The 13,893-nt window shown below is 53.5% G+C and overlaps 1 protein-coding gene across 1 annotated transcript in view; it reads right to left on the bottom strand.

The window, feature by feature from the left end:
- Positions 1-1,423: 1,423 nt before the first annotated feature.
- Positions 1,424-13,893, bottom strand: part of LOC132813153 (plasma membrane calcium-transporting ATPase 3-like) — a gene marked incomplete at its 5' end in the record, with an annotated part of 24,949 nt that continues 12,479 nt past the window's right edge. The window contains one exon of the mRNA XM_060823086.1: positions 1,424-1,543. Within this exon, the coding sequence (XP_060679069.1) occupies positions 1,424-1,543 (120 nt within the window). The remainder of the gene's footprint in view (positions 1,544-13,893) is intronic.

Genomic DNA, 13,893 nt, shown 5'->3' with positions numbered 1-13,893 from the left:
CATCGTACAAAGCAATTCTCCCCAGCACCAGGTCGTCAAATGAACAGAGTCTCCAACACTGCGAGTTATATCCGTCAGCCAGGGGCTATCCAAATGCAGCTGTTTAACACCCCAGTCAGGGAGCCCACGGTCTCTGAGATCCACCTAACTCATCTCCTTACAGTCACAACACAGGAAGGTTTACCAGGATGTTACCCCTAGGGACTGGGAGAGATTTACCAGGATGTTACCCTCTGGGGACTGGGAGAGATTTACCAGGATGTTACCCTTTGGGGACTGGGAGAGATTTACCAGGATGTTACCCTCTGGGGACTGGGAGAGATTTACCAGGATGTTACCCTTTGGGGGCTGGGAGAGATTTACCAGGATGTTACCCTCTGGGGGCTGGGAGAGATTTACCAGGATGTTACCCTTTGGGGACTGGGAGAGATTTACCAGGATGTTACCCTTTGGGGACTGGGAAAGATTTACCAGGATGTTACCCCTAGGGACTGGGAGAGATTTACCAGGATGTTACCCCTAGGGACTGGGAGAGATTTACCAGGATGTTACCCTTTGGGGGCTGGGAGAGATTTACCAGGACGTTACCCTTTGGGGGCTGGGAGAGATTTACCAGGACGTTACCCTTTAGGGGCTGGGAGAGATTTACCAGGATGTTACCCTTTGGGGGCTGGGAGAGATTTACCAGGACGTTACCCTTTAGGGGCTGGGAGAGATTTACCAGGATGTTGCCCTGGGGCTGGGAGAGATTTACCAGGATGTTACCCTGGGGCTGGGAGAGATTTACCAGGATGTTACCCTTTGGGGGCTGGGAGAGATTTACCAGGATGTTGCCCTCTGTGGGTTGGAGTGGACCAGAGGAGACCAGTAGAGATTTGGATGAGGGAGAGAGGATGGAATTTTACCCCTTGAGTGGAGAGATTGAGGGTCGTAGATTGGCAGGAAGGGTCAGGAAGTTTAGGGTCGGGATTTGTGAGGATTTGTTTTCCCAGAGGAGCGGTGGGGAATGTGGAATCATTTGGGATCGGGGACAGACAATAATTCCCCCCTCGTCACATCAGAGCATAACCTAGATGGGCACCCTCGATACCCCAGGGCTATGGGCTGAGACATCTGGGGAATCAGGGGTTAGAAATCACGTGAATGGGCTGAAGGGTCTTTGACAGCCTTGCCTGGTCCCTCTGACCCTGTCTGTCATCTTGTCAAGTAATGGGGGGTGGGTCGGGGGGAATACCTCTTTTCTGTCAGTCCAATATCTTCACGCGACACCATTGCCATGTGCAGAACCCCAATCCTGGGCGCTCGTCCCCAACGTCCGAGATGTCTCCCTCCCGGAATACCCTGCCGACCCCCTCTCCCGTCCCGTCACCCGGAAAGTGCTCCATCCCTCTGGGATCCACCCCCGCTTGCTCCACTGCCGGGGTCAGAGGTGAAAGCGTGGCGCGAAGGTGTGCCTCCCCGTCTTCCCGTGTCCGGCTCCCCCGTCCTCTTCCTCCTCCAGGACTCCGTAGAGGGGACTGCAGAAGGCTAGCGCTGTGCTGAGCTGCGTCGGGGTTGGGGAGGGGGGGGAGATTTTGGTGGGGGGGAGCGGGAGGGAGAATCCGTGAGAGGGGAAGGGGGTTTGGGGTGAGGGGTGGTGGGGAGAGCGAAGACAGAAAGAGGAAAGAGGAAATCAGAGAGACCCGCGTTGTTCGGAGACTCTAGGTTGGGGGGTGTGTGTGAGAGAGAGAGACAGTGTGTGAGTGTGTATGTGTGACAGAGTGCATGTGTACGTGTGAAAGAGAGAGAGTGTGGTTGTGAGTCTGTGTGTGAAAGTGTTTGTGTGTAAGAGAGAGTGCGAGAGAGAGTGTGTATGTGTGTCAGTGTGTGTGAGAGTGTGTTTGACTGTGTTTCTATGTGTGTGTGCATCTGTGTGTGTGTGTGTGTAATGTATATGTGTTTCTGTGTGTGTGTGTGTGTGTGTTTCTGTTAGTGAGTGTGTAATATGTGTGTGTTTCTGTGTGTGTGTTTCTGTGTGTGTGTGAGTGCGTGTTTCTGTGTGTGTGTTTCTGTGTGTGTGAGTGCGTGTTTCTGTGTGTGTGTTTCTGTGTTTGTGTGTTTCTGTGTGTGTGTGTTTCTGAGTGTGTTACTGTGTGTGTGTGTTTCTGTGTGTGTGAGTGTGTGTTTCTGTGTGTGTGTTTCTGTGTTTCTGTGTGTGTGCGTGTTTCTGTGTGTGTGTTTCTGTGTGTGTTTGTGTGTGTGTGTATTTCTGTGTGCGTGTGTTTCTGTATGTGTGTGTTTATGTGTGTGTATATGTGTGTGTGTTTCTGTGTGTGTGTATTTCTGTGCTTCTGAGTGTGTTTCTGTGTGTGTGCGTTTCTGTGTATGTGTGTTTCTGAGTGTGTTTCTGTGTGTGTGTGCATTTCTGTGTGTGTGTTTCTGTGTGTGTTTCTGTGTGTTTGTGTTTCTGTGAGTGAGTGTGTAATGTGTGTGTGTTTCTGTGTGTGTGTTTCTGTGTGTGTGAGAGAGCGTGTTTCTGTGTGTGTGTGTGTTTGTGTGTGTGTGTGTTTCTGTGTGCGTGTTTCTGTGTGCGTGTGTGTTTGTGTGTGTGTTTCTGCGTCGGTATTTCTGTGTGGGTATTTCTGTGTGTGTGTGTTTCTGAGTTTGTTTCTGTGTGCATGTTTCTGTGTGTGTTGTTTGTGTGTGTGTTTCTGTGTGTGTGTTTGTCTGTGTGTGTTTCCGTGTGTTTCTGTGTTTGTGTGTTTCTGAGTCTGTTTCTGTGTGCATGTTTCTGTGTGTGTTGATTGTGTGTGTGTTTCTGTGTGTGTGTGTGTTTCTGTGTGTGTGTTTCTGTCTGTGTGTGTTTCCGTGTGTTTCTGTGTGTGTTTCTGTGTTTGTGTGTTTCCGTGTGTGTGTTTCTGTGTTTGTGTGTTTCTGAGTCTGTTTCTGTGTGCATGTTTCTGTGTGTGTTGATTGTGTGTGTGTTTCTGTGTGTGTGTTTCTGTGTGTGTATGAGTGCGTGTTTCTGTCTGTGTGTTTCTGTGTGTGTGTGTTTCTGTGTGTGTGTGTTTCTGTGTGTGTGTTTCTGTGTGTGTGTTTCTGTGTGTGTGTTTCTGAGTGTGTTATTGTGTGTGTGTTTCTGTGTGTGTGTTTCTGTGTGTGTGTGTGTTTGTGTGTGTGTTTCTGTGTGTGTGAGTGCGTGTTTCTGTGTGTGTGTGTGTTTGTGTGTGTGTTTCTGTGTGTGTGAGTGCGTGTTTCTGTGTGTGTGTGTTTGTGTGTGTGTTTCTGTGTGTGTGTGTTTCTGTGTATGTGAGTGCGTGTTTCTGTGTGTGTGAGTGCGTGTTTCTGTGTGTGTGTGTTTGTGTGTATGTTTCTCTGTGTGTGTGTTTCTGTGTGTGTGTTTCCTTGTGTGTTTCTGTGTGTGTGTGTTTCTGTGTGTGTGTTTCCGTGTGTGTTTCTGTGTGTGTGTTTCTGTGTGTGTGTTTTTTTGTGTGTGTGTGTTTCTGAGTGTGTTTCTGTGTGTGTATGAGTGCGTGTTTCTGTCTGTGTGTTTCTGTGTGTGTGTTTCTGAGTGTGTTATTGTGTGTGTGTTTCTGTGTGTGTGTTTCTGTGCGTGTGTTTCTGTGTATGTGAGTGCGTGTTTCTGTGTGTGTGTGTGTTTGTGTGTATGTTTCTGTGTGTGTGTTTCCTTGTGTGTTTCTGTGTGTGTGTGTTTCTGTGTGTGTGTTTCCGTGTGTGTTTCTGTGTGTGTGTTTCTGTGTGTGTGTTTCTGTGTGTGTGTGTGTTTCTGAGTGTGTTTCTGTGTGTGTGTTTCTGAGTGTGTTTCTATGTGTGTGTTTCTGTGTGTGTGTGTTTTTGTGTGTGTGTGTTTCCGTGTGTGTTTCTGTGTGCGTGTGAGTGCGTGTTTCTGTGTGTGTGTGATGTGTGTGTGTTTCTGTGGGAGTGTGTAGTGTGTGTAGTGTGAGTGTGAGAGTGTGTGCGCGTGTAATGTGAGTGTGTGTTATGTGTGTGTAATGTGAGTGTGAGAGAGTGTGTGTTTAATGTGAGTGTGAGAGAGTGTGTGTGTAATGTGAGTGTGAGAGTGTGTGTGTGTAATGTGAGTGAGTGTGTGTAATGTGAATGTGTAATGTGTGTGAGAGTGTGAGTGTGTAATGTGTATGTATTGTGAGTGTGTAATGTGAGTGTGAGTGTGTGTAATGTGTGCATAATGTGAGTGTGAGAGTGTGTGTGTAATGTGTGTGTAATGTGAGTGAGAGTGTGTGTGTGTAATGTGAGTGAGTGTGTGTGTAATGTGTGTAATGTGAGTGTGTAATGTGAGTGTGTAATGTGAGTGTGAGAGATCATGTGTGTAATGTGAATGTGTGTGTGTGTAATGTGAGTGTGTAATGTGAGTGAGAGTGTAATGTGTGTGAGAGTGTGTGTGTGTAATGTGAGTGGGAGAGAGTGTGTGTAATGTGTGTTTAATGTGAGTGTGTGAAGTGTGTGTGAGAGAGTGTGTATAATGTGAGTGTGAGAGAGTGTGTGTAATGTGAGTGTGTGTGTAATGTGAGTGTGTAATGTCAGTGTGAGAGAGTGTGTGTAATGTGAGTGTAAGAGAGTGTGTGTCATGTGTGTGTAATGTGAGTGTGAGAGAGTGTGTGTGAGAGAATGTGTAATGTGTGTGTGTAATGTGAGTGTGTGTGTGGAATGTGAGTGTGTAATGTGAGTGTGAGAGAGTGTGTGTGTGTAATGTGAGTGTGAGAGAGTGTGTGAGAGAGTGTATGTGTGTGTGATGTGAGTGTGTGTGTGGAATGTGTGTAATGTGAGTGTGAGAGAGTGTGTGAGAGAGTGTGTGTAATGTGTGTGTGTAATGTGAGTGTGTGTAATGTGAGTGTGAGTGTGTGTGTGTAATGTGAGTGTGTGTGTGGAATGTGAGTGTGGAATGTGAGTGTGAGTGTGTGTGTGTAGTGTGTGTGGAATGTGAGTGTGTGTGTGGAATGTGAGTGTGTAATGTGAGTGTGAGAGTGTGTGTGTAATGTGAGTGTGTGTGTAATGTGAGTGTGTGTAATGTGAGTGTGAGTGTGTGTGTGTAATGTGAGTGTGTGTGTGGAATGTGAGTGTGGAATGTGAGTGTGAGTGTGTGTGTGTGTGTAATGTGAGTGTGTGTGTAATGTGAGTGTGTGTAATGTGAGTGTGTGTGTAATGTGAGTGTGTAATGTCAGTGTGAGAGAGTGTGTGTAATGTGAGTGTAAGAGAGTGTGTGTCATGTGTGTGTAATGTGAGTGTGAGAGAGTGTGTGTGAGAGAATGTGTAATGTGTGTGTGTAATGTGAGTGTGTGTGTGGAATGTGAGTGTGTAATGTGAGTGTGAGAGAGTGTGTGTGTGTAATGTGAGTGTGAGAGAGTGTGTGAGAGAGTGTATGTGTGTGTGATGTGAGTGTGTGTGTGGAATGTGTGTAATGTGAGTGTGAGAGAGTGTGTGAGAGAGTGTGTGTAATGTGTGTGTGTAATGTGAGTGTGTGTAATGTGAGTGTGAGTGTGTGTGTGTAATGTGAGTGTGTGTGTGGAATGTGAGTGTGGAATGTGAGTGTGAGTGTGTGTGTGTAGTGTGTGTGGAATGTGAGTGTGTGTGTGGAATGTGAGTGTGTAATGTGAGTGTGAGAGTGTGTGTGTAATGTGAGTGTGTGTGTAATGTGAGTGTGTGTGTAATGTGAGTGTGTGTAATGTGAGTGTGAGTGTGTGTGTGTAATGTGAGTGTGTGTGTGGAATGTGAGTGTGGAATGTGAGTGTGAGTGTGTGTGTGTGTGTAATGTGAGTGTGTGTGTAATGTGAGTGTGTGTAATGTGAGTGTGTGTAATGTGAGTGTGAGTGTGTGTGTGGAATGTGAGTGTGTGTGTGGAATGTGAGTGTGGAATGTGAGTGTGTAATGTGAGTGTGAGAGTGTGTGTATCCTGCCTGTCCTGTCTCCTTCAGTGAGCTGGCTCTGGGCACACCCAGCTCCCTCTGCCCGTTTATACCTGTCCTGCCCATTCGAGACAATGTCCACCCACCAGACGGACACACGGTGCCCCACACTGACCAACACGAATCCCCAGCTGCCCCTGTTCCCTGCCCGGGCAGGCCAATGCCTCCCGGGGTCCCCTCACGACTTACAAACCTTCCCACGTCAGGGTCACCGGGAGATTTCTCCGAAATGTTGTTGACATTCTGACCCATGACAGTATCGCAGAGGGAGAGCGGGCACCAGCGATGCCAATCCCTGGGGAAACTCCATCTCGAAACTCTACAGGGAGACTGACACTCTCCGTCCGGACACACTCACATTACACACTCACGTTACACACACATTGGGGTGGTACCTTCTCAAGAGAGGGGCAAGGGCTTTGACAGCGGGTACAAGAGGGAGACTTTGTGTGGGTTGGCTGTGCCCACGGACGTTGTGGGTCAGGAAACCTGGGTCAGGAAACACAGCCAGTGGGCAGCACCATTATAACTCACACTCCCTCAGCACTGACCCTCCCACAGCTCCCACTCCCTCAGCACTGACCCACCCACAGCACCCACTCCCTCAGCACTGACCCTCCCACAGCACCCACTCCCTCAGCACTGACCCTCCCTCAGCACTGATCCTCCCACAGCACCCACTCCCTCATCCCTGACCCTACCACAGCACCCACTCCCTCAGCACTGACTGTCCCACAGCACCCACTCCCTCAGCACTGACCCTCCCTCAGCACTGACCCTCCCACAGCACCCACTCCCTCAGCACTGACCCTCCCTCAGCACTGACCCTCCCACAGCACCCACTCCCTCAGCACTGACCCTCCCTCAGCACTGACCCTCCCATAGGGCCCACTCCCACAGCACTGACCTTCCCACAGCGCCCACTCCCTCAGCACTGACCCTCCCACAGCACCCACTCCCTCAGCACTGACCCTCCCTCAGCACTGACCTTCCCACAGCGCCCACTCCCACAGCACTGACCTTCCCACAGCGCCCACTCCCTCAGCACTGACCCTCCCACAGCACCCGCTCCCTCAGCACTGACCCTCCCACAGTGTGCACCCCCTCAGCACTGACACTCCCACAGCACCCACTCCCTCAGCACTGACCCTCCCACAGCGCCCGCTCCCTCAGCACTGACCCTCCCACAGCACCCGCTCCCTCAGCACTGACCCTCCCACAGCGCCCACTCCCTCAGCACTGACCCTCCCACAGCACCCACTCCCTCAGCACTGACCCTCCCACAGCACCCGCTCCCTCAGCACTGACCCTCCTACAGCACCCACTCCCTCAGCACTGACCCTCCCACAGCGCCCGCTCCCTCAGCACTGACCCTCCCACAGCGCCCGCTCCCTCAGCACTGACCCTCCCACAGCCCCCGCTCCCTCAGCACTGACCCTCCCACAGCACCCACTCCCTCAGCACTGACCCTCCCACAGCGTCCACTCCCTCAGCACTGACCCTCCCACAGCCCCCGCTCCCTCAGCACTGACCCTCCCACAGCACCCACTCCCTCAGCACTGACCCTCCCACAGCACCCGCTCCCTCAGCACTGACCCTCCCACAGCCCCCGCTCCCTCAGCACTGACCCTCCCACAGCACCCACTCCCTCAGCACTGACCCTCCCACAGCACCCGTTCCCTCAGCGCTGACCCTCCCACAGCGCTCGCTCCCTCAGCAATGACCCTCCCACAGCCCCCGCTCCCTCAGCACTGACCCTCCCTCAGCACTGACCCTCCCACAGCACCCGCTCCCTCAGCACTGACCCTCCCACAGCGCCCGCTCCCTCAGCACTGACCCTCCCACAGCACCCACTCCCTCAGCACTGACCCTCCCACAGCACCCGCTCCCTCAGCACTGATCCTCCCACAGCACCCACTCCCTCAGCACTGACCCTCCCACAGCACCCACTCCCTCAGCACTGACCCTCCCACAGCACCCACTCCCTCAGCACTGACCCTCCCACAGCACCCGCTCCCTCAGCACTGACCCTCCCACAGCACCCACTCCCTGCCCCTGTGCCTTGCTGTGTGTGTAATGGGAGGGTCGGTGCTGTTTGGTCAGGGGACCCCTTTGATATACGGCGCTCACCCTGGCCAGTTTCTCAAAGTTAACCTAGAAACGACGTTCGTTTGATTTTCTTGAGTGTTTGTGTGGGGGAGTGTGGGATGTGCTGTCGATACAACGATCCTGGTGCCTCTGATGATGACCAGGACAAAAATCTCAGGAACGTAAGAGGAATTGTCAACGATTAAATTGCTACTTGATCAACTGGGCCAAGAGGTGGCAGACGGAGTTTAATTCGCGAGGTGTTGCATTTTGGTCAAACAGCCAAGGGGTCAGGGGTTATAGCAAGGCCTTGGGGGTCATGTTGGAGAACTCGGAGGGGGGACATTATTCTTTGAAGTTGGCCTCACAGGGAGTCAGGGCGGGTTAGAAGGTGTTTGCCTCCATCGCTCAGAGCTCTGAGTACAGGGAGCTGGGGGACGTCACGTTGGGGTTGTACAGGACGTTGGTGAGGCTCCGGCTGGAGCAGTGTGTCCAGTTCCGGCCGCACCGTTACAGGAAGAACATGATTCACCCGGAGAGGGTTCGGGAAGGGATTTACCAGGACGTTGCCGGGGATGGAGGCTGGGACTGTTTTCACTGGAGGGTGTGACCTTATAGAAGTTTATAAAATCATGAGGAGGGGTCATGGATAGCGTAAGTAGACAAGGTCTTTTCCCCCTGGGGTGGGGGAGCCCAGAACTAGAGGTTTACAAAATCATGAGGGGGGGGACATGGATAGGGTAAATAGACAAGGTCTTTTCCCCCTGGGGTGGGGGAGCCCAGAACTAGAGGGGGGTAGGTTTAAGGTGAGAGGGGGGAAAGGGAGCCGAGGGGTAACTTTTCCCCCCAGAGGGTGGTGCGTGTGTGGAATGAGCTGCCAGAGGAAGTGGTGGGGGGCTGGTACAATGACAACATTTAAAAGGATGGGAGGGGGACATGGATAGGAAGGGTTTAGGGGGAGATGGGGCCAAGTGCTGGCAAACGGGACTGGGTTAGGTTAGGGTATCTGGGTCAGCACGGACGGGGTGGGCCGAAGGGTCTGTTTCGGCGCTGTATGACTCTAGGCTGAGTCCCCCTGTTCTTCCCCCCTCTCCCCCCAGGAACTGTGTGCACGAGGTCTCACCAAGCGCAGCTCCAAGCAGGCATTCAGGACCGTCCCAGACTCCTCCCTGCCCTGCTCGACGCTAGCCTCCCTTCCCCTCCCGGCACCCTCCTTCACGCCAAAACGCAGAGGGCAGCACCACATCAACCCCGCCCCCCCCACTCCCCACCTTCCCACCCCCGCAAAACCGGTGATTTTAGTGCAATCGAACCTCAGGGGCCACGTATCCAAGCAGGCACAGAGACACCTGAAGAGGGGAGGCAAATGGCTGTGCAAAATTCGGGGGTTTTTTTATTGCCTCGGGAAGAGGGCCATTCCGTTACCCTCCTCCTCCCCTCTCCTGGGGTAACGAGGGTTTTTTGTTTTAAAAAACAACCTGTAGAAAGCTCGCAGCTTTCAAGAGTTCGACAACGGTCACCATCGCCCAATTTTCTCCTCCGGGCCGAGGGGCGGGGGTTTTGATTTCGAACGCGGAGGTGGCATGAGGAATTGTAGAGGGATGGGGGGGGGAAGGAAGGATCTCAGAGTGCCCAAATTTTAACCGCCCCCCGCCCCACCTCAGCCTACTTCTAGGCCCCAGGCTCCTCTGTGGCCTCCCTCTCTTTCTCTCTCTCCCACTTGTGCCCCACACGTGTGCTTCTCTGCCCACTGGGGGAGCGGGCCTGAGGCTTCAGGGAGTGGTAGGTTGCGCCTCGGTTGCGGGCAGCCATTTTGAGGAGGGCACAGGTGTAGGCCTCATGTGGTCAAACTCCCACTGAGTTGAGGGGGTCGGGGGGGCAGGAGGGGGGTCATGGGAGAGTGTTTCAGCGCCCCGACCCCCTATGTCAGCCATTTTGAGGAGGGCACGGTGTGTAGGCCTCGTGTGGTCAAGCTGCCCCTGAGTGGCAGGGGTGAGGTTGGGGGGTGGGGGACACGGGAGAGCCCCGACCCCTCTCGCCGCCCCACACCGACACCAGTCTCTCCCCTCCGTCCGCACCCCCGACCCCCATCCTCAACAAAAATTCATCCTCCCTTTATCCAAAGCCTTGGACAAGTCTCCCGGCCTAGTTCGCAGGACGAAGCCTGGGACTGGGGGTGAGGGCAGCAGACGGGACTCGCTCCTGGTACTGGGGTGGGGGGGGAAACAAGTCCACCTCTGGTGCCCTCCCTTCGACGGTGTTGACTCTCTCTCTCTCTCTCTCTCTGTCTCCACCCACCAAAACTACTAGCAAAGGCTTCAAGAGACGCCAACCCTTCGAAGGCCCGGCTCCAGGGAACGGACGGGGAATCTCGCTCCCTCGGAATCGCGGGCCTCCGTCGCCTCACCCCTCCCTCTCCCCCGCCCACCCTGCCCCCACCACCCGCCCCAGGCTGGGGGAAGGGCGAATGGGAGGGAACAGGTCCATCGATGCCAGATGGGGGGGGGATGGGGGGGGGGTGGGGTGGGGGGAGCACGTACCCCCTTCCACTGGGAAGACTACAACACACGATCCGGGAATTTCTCTTTGCGAAGATTAACCTTTCGGGCGGAAACAGAGAAAGGGGTAAACACGTGAGACACAAGCTCCATCTTCGAGGGTTAGATACAGAGTCAAACTCCCTCTACGCCGATCACACACTCCCCGGGGACAGCACGGGGTTCGATACAGAGTAAAGCTCCCTCTACATTGTCCTCCACTCCCAGGGACAGGGGGTTAGATACAGAGTAAAGCTCCCTCTACCCTGTCCCTCACTCCCAGGGACAGGGGGTTAGATACAGAGTCAAGCTCCCTCTACGCCGATCACACACTCCCCGGGGACAGCACGGGATTCGATACAGAGTAAATCTCCCTCTACACTGTCCCCCACTCCCAGGGACAGGGGGTTAGATACAGAGTAAAGCCCCCTCTACACTGTCCCCCACTCCCAGGGACAGGGGGTTAGATACAGAGTAAAGCTCCCTCTACACTGTCCCCCCACTCCCAGGGACAGGAGGTTAGATAAAGAGTAAAGCTCCCTCTACATTGTCCCCCACTCCCAGGGACAGGGGGTTAGATACAGAGTAAAGCTCCCTCTACACTGTCCCCCCACTCCCAGGGACGGGGGTTAGATACAGAGTAAAGCCCCCTCTACACTGTCCCCCACTCCCAGGGACAGGGGGTTAGATACAGAGTAAAGCTCCCTCTACACTGTCCCCCACTTCCAGGGACAGGGGGTTAGATACAGAGTAAAGCTCCCTCTACACTGTCCCCTCCCCGGTAGGGATGGCATGCTGATCCATCCAATGTTGGAATGAGGGCCAATCTCTGGGATGGCCGGTGGTAACCCATTGGATTCACGAATACCCCCGTGCAGGGACGGGCATCTGCTGTCCTCACCCAGCCTGGGCCTACACGTACCTCCACACCGTTCACTAACACCGCCAACAGCAGTGGGTCAACTCTTAACTGCTGGACTAAGGCCCGAGACCACAGGTCATGGTTCAAAGGGATAGTTCGGGAAGGTCAAATATTGGCTTCCTCTCCAACACTGACCATACCCCATAATGGGCTAATATTCTGACCATCTCCCCCCTCTGGGTCTGTATCCCGTTCCCCCTCTATCCCCGTCTCCCCCCTCTGGGTCTTTATCCCGTTCCCCTCTATCCCCGTCTCCCCCCTCTGGGTCTTTATCCCGTTCCCCCTCTATCCCCGTCTCCCCCTCTGGGTCTTTATCCCGTTCCCCCTCTATCCCCGTCTCCCCCTCTGGGTCTTTATCCCCTCCCCCTCTATCCCCGTCTCCCCCCTCTGGGTCTTTATCCCGTTCCCCCTCTATCCCCGTCTCCCCCTCTGGGTCTTTATCCCCTCCCCCTCTATCCCCGTCTCCCCCCTCTGGGTCTTTATCCCGATCCCCCTCTATCCCCGTCTCCCCCTCTGGGTCTTTATCCCGTTCCCCCTCTATCCCCGTCTCCCCCTCTGGGTCTTTATCCCGATCCCCCTCTATCCCCGTCTCCCCCCTCTGGGTCTTCATCCCGTTCCCCCTCTATCCCCGTCTCCCCCCTCTGGGTCTTTATCCCGTTCCCCCCTCTATCCCCGTCTCCCCCCTCTGGGTCTTTATCCCGTTCCCCCTCTATCCCCGTCTCCCCCTCTGGGTCTTTATCCCCTTCCCCCTCTATCCCCGTCTCCCCCCTCTGGGTCTTCATCCCGTTCCCCCTCTATCCCCGTCTCTGGGTCTTTATCCCATTCCCCCTCTATCCCCGTCTCTGGGTCTTTATCCCAATCCCCCTCAGTCCCCACCTCATCCTCTGGGAAACCCCTGCTAAAAATCATTACCAGGCTCCATGAGTTCAAAATTATAGGCCTCACATTGTTTCTAGGCTTCAAAGAGACAAAATCAATACTAGGCCCCAGTAACCCCAAAACCAACAATTGCCTGCAGAAATGAAAACAATTGGCTTCAAATTGTCACTAAGCCTCAGAATCAAAACAGGGTTTCAAGGAACCAAAGTCAACACTAGGCCTCAAGAAATCAAATCATCACTAGGCCTCGAAATTGAAACTACAGGCCTCAAATTATCTCGGAGCCTGAAGCGAATGGAATGAACACCAGGCCTCCATTTCCTGAAAGCCTGTTCCATTTCCTTAACCCACAGTCAACATTGGAACATTCCGGCGCAGTACAGGCCCTTTGGCCCCTCGATGCTGTGCTGACCCATCTGAAGCCCCTCTCTCTTACACTATTCCATTCTCATCCCTATGCCTATCCAATGCCCATTTAAATGCCCCTAAAGTTGGCGAGTCTACTCCTGTTACAGACAGTGTGTCCCACGCCCCCTCCTACTCTCTGAGTAAAGAAACTCCCTCTGCCATCTGTCCTGTATCTATCACCCCCCCCTCAGTTTAAAGCTGTGTCCCCTCGTGCTAGCCATCACCATCCGAGGGAAAAGCCTCTCCCTGCCCACCCTATCTAACCCTCGGATTATCTGATACGTCTCAATTAAGTCACCTCTCCACCTCCTCCTCTCTAACGGAAACAGCCTCAAGTCCCTCAGCCTTTCCCCATAAGACCTTCCCTCCGTACCAGGCAGCATCCCGGGAAATCTCCTCTGAACCCTTTCCAAAGCTTCCACATCCTCCCTATAATGCGGTGACCAGAACTGTACACAATACTCCCAAGTGCGGCTGCACCAGAGTTTTGTACAGCTGCAGCATGACCCCGTGGCTCCGAAACTCAATCCCTCTCCCGATAAACGCTAACACACCGTACGCCTTCTTAACAACCCTGTCAACCTGGGGCGGCACCTTTCAGGGATCTATGTACATGGACACCGAGATCTCCCTGCTCATCTACACTGCCAAGAATCTTACCATTAGCCCAATACTCTGCATTCCTGTTACTCCTTCCAAAGTGAATCACCTCACACTTTTCCACATTAAACTCCATCTGCCACCTCTCAGCCCAGCTCTGCAGCTTATCGATGTCCCTCTGTAACCCACAACATCCTTCAGCACGATCCACAACTCCACCGACCTTAGTGTCACCCGCAAATTTACTAACCCATCCTTCCACACCCTCATCCAGGTCATTTATAAAAATGACCAACAGCAGTGGCCCCAGAACAGACCCTGTGGTACCCCTCTGGGAACTGAGCTCCAGGATGGACATTTCCCATCAACCACCACCCTCTGTCGTCTTTCAGTGAGCCAATTTCTGATCCCAACCGCTAAATCTCCCACAATCCCATACCTCCGTGTTTGGTGCAGTAGCCTACCGTGGGGAACCTTATCAAACACCTGACTGAAACCCATATACACCACATCCACCGCTTTACCCTCATCCACCTGT

Source organism: Hemiscyllium ocellatum, unplaced genomic scaffold, assembly GCF_020745735.1.
Source record: "Hemiscyllium ocellatum isolate sHemOce1 unplaced genomic scaffold, sHemOce1.pat.X.cur. scaffold_3386_pat_ctg1, whole genome shotgun sequence".
In the NCBI taxonomy this organism is placed as follows: Eukaryota; Metazoa; Chordata; class Chondrichthyes; order Orectolobiformes; family Hemiscylliidae; genus Hemiscyllium; species Hemiscyllium ocellatum.
The sequence above is the reverse complement of the archived record's forward strand: the minus strand, read 5'-3'. Positions and strand labels throughout refer to the sequence as shown.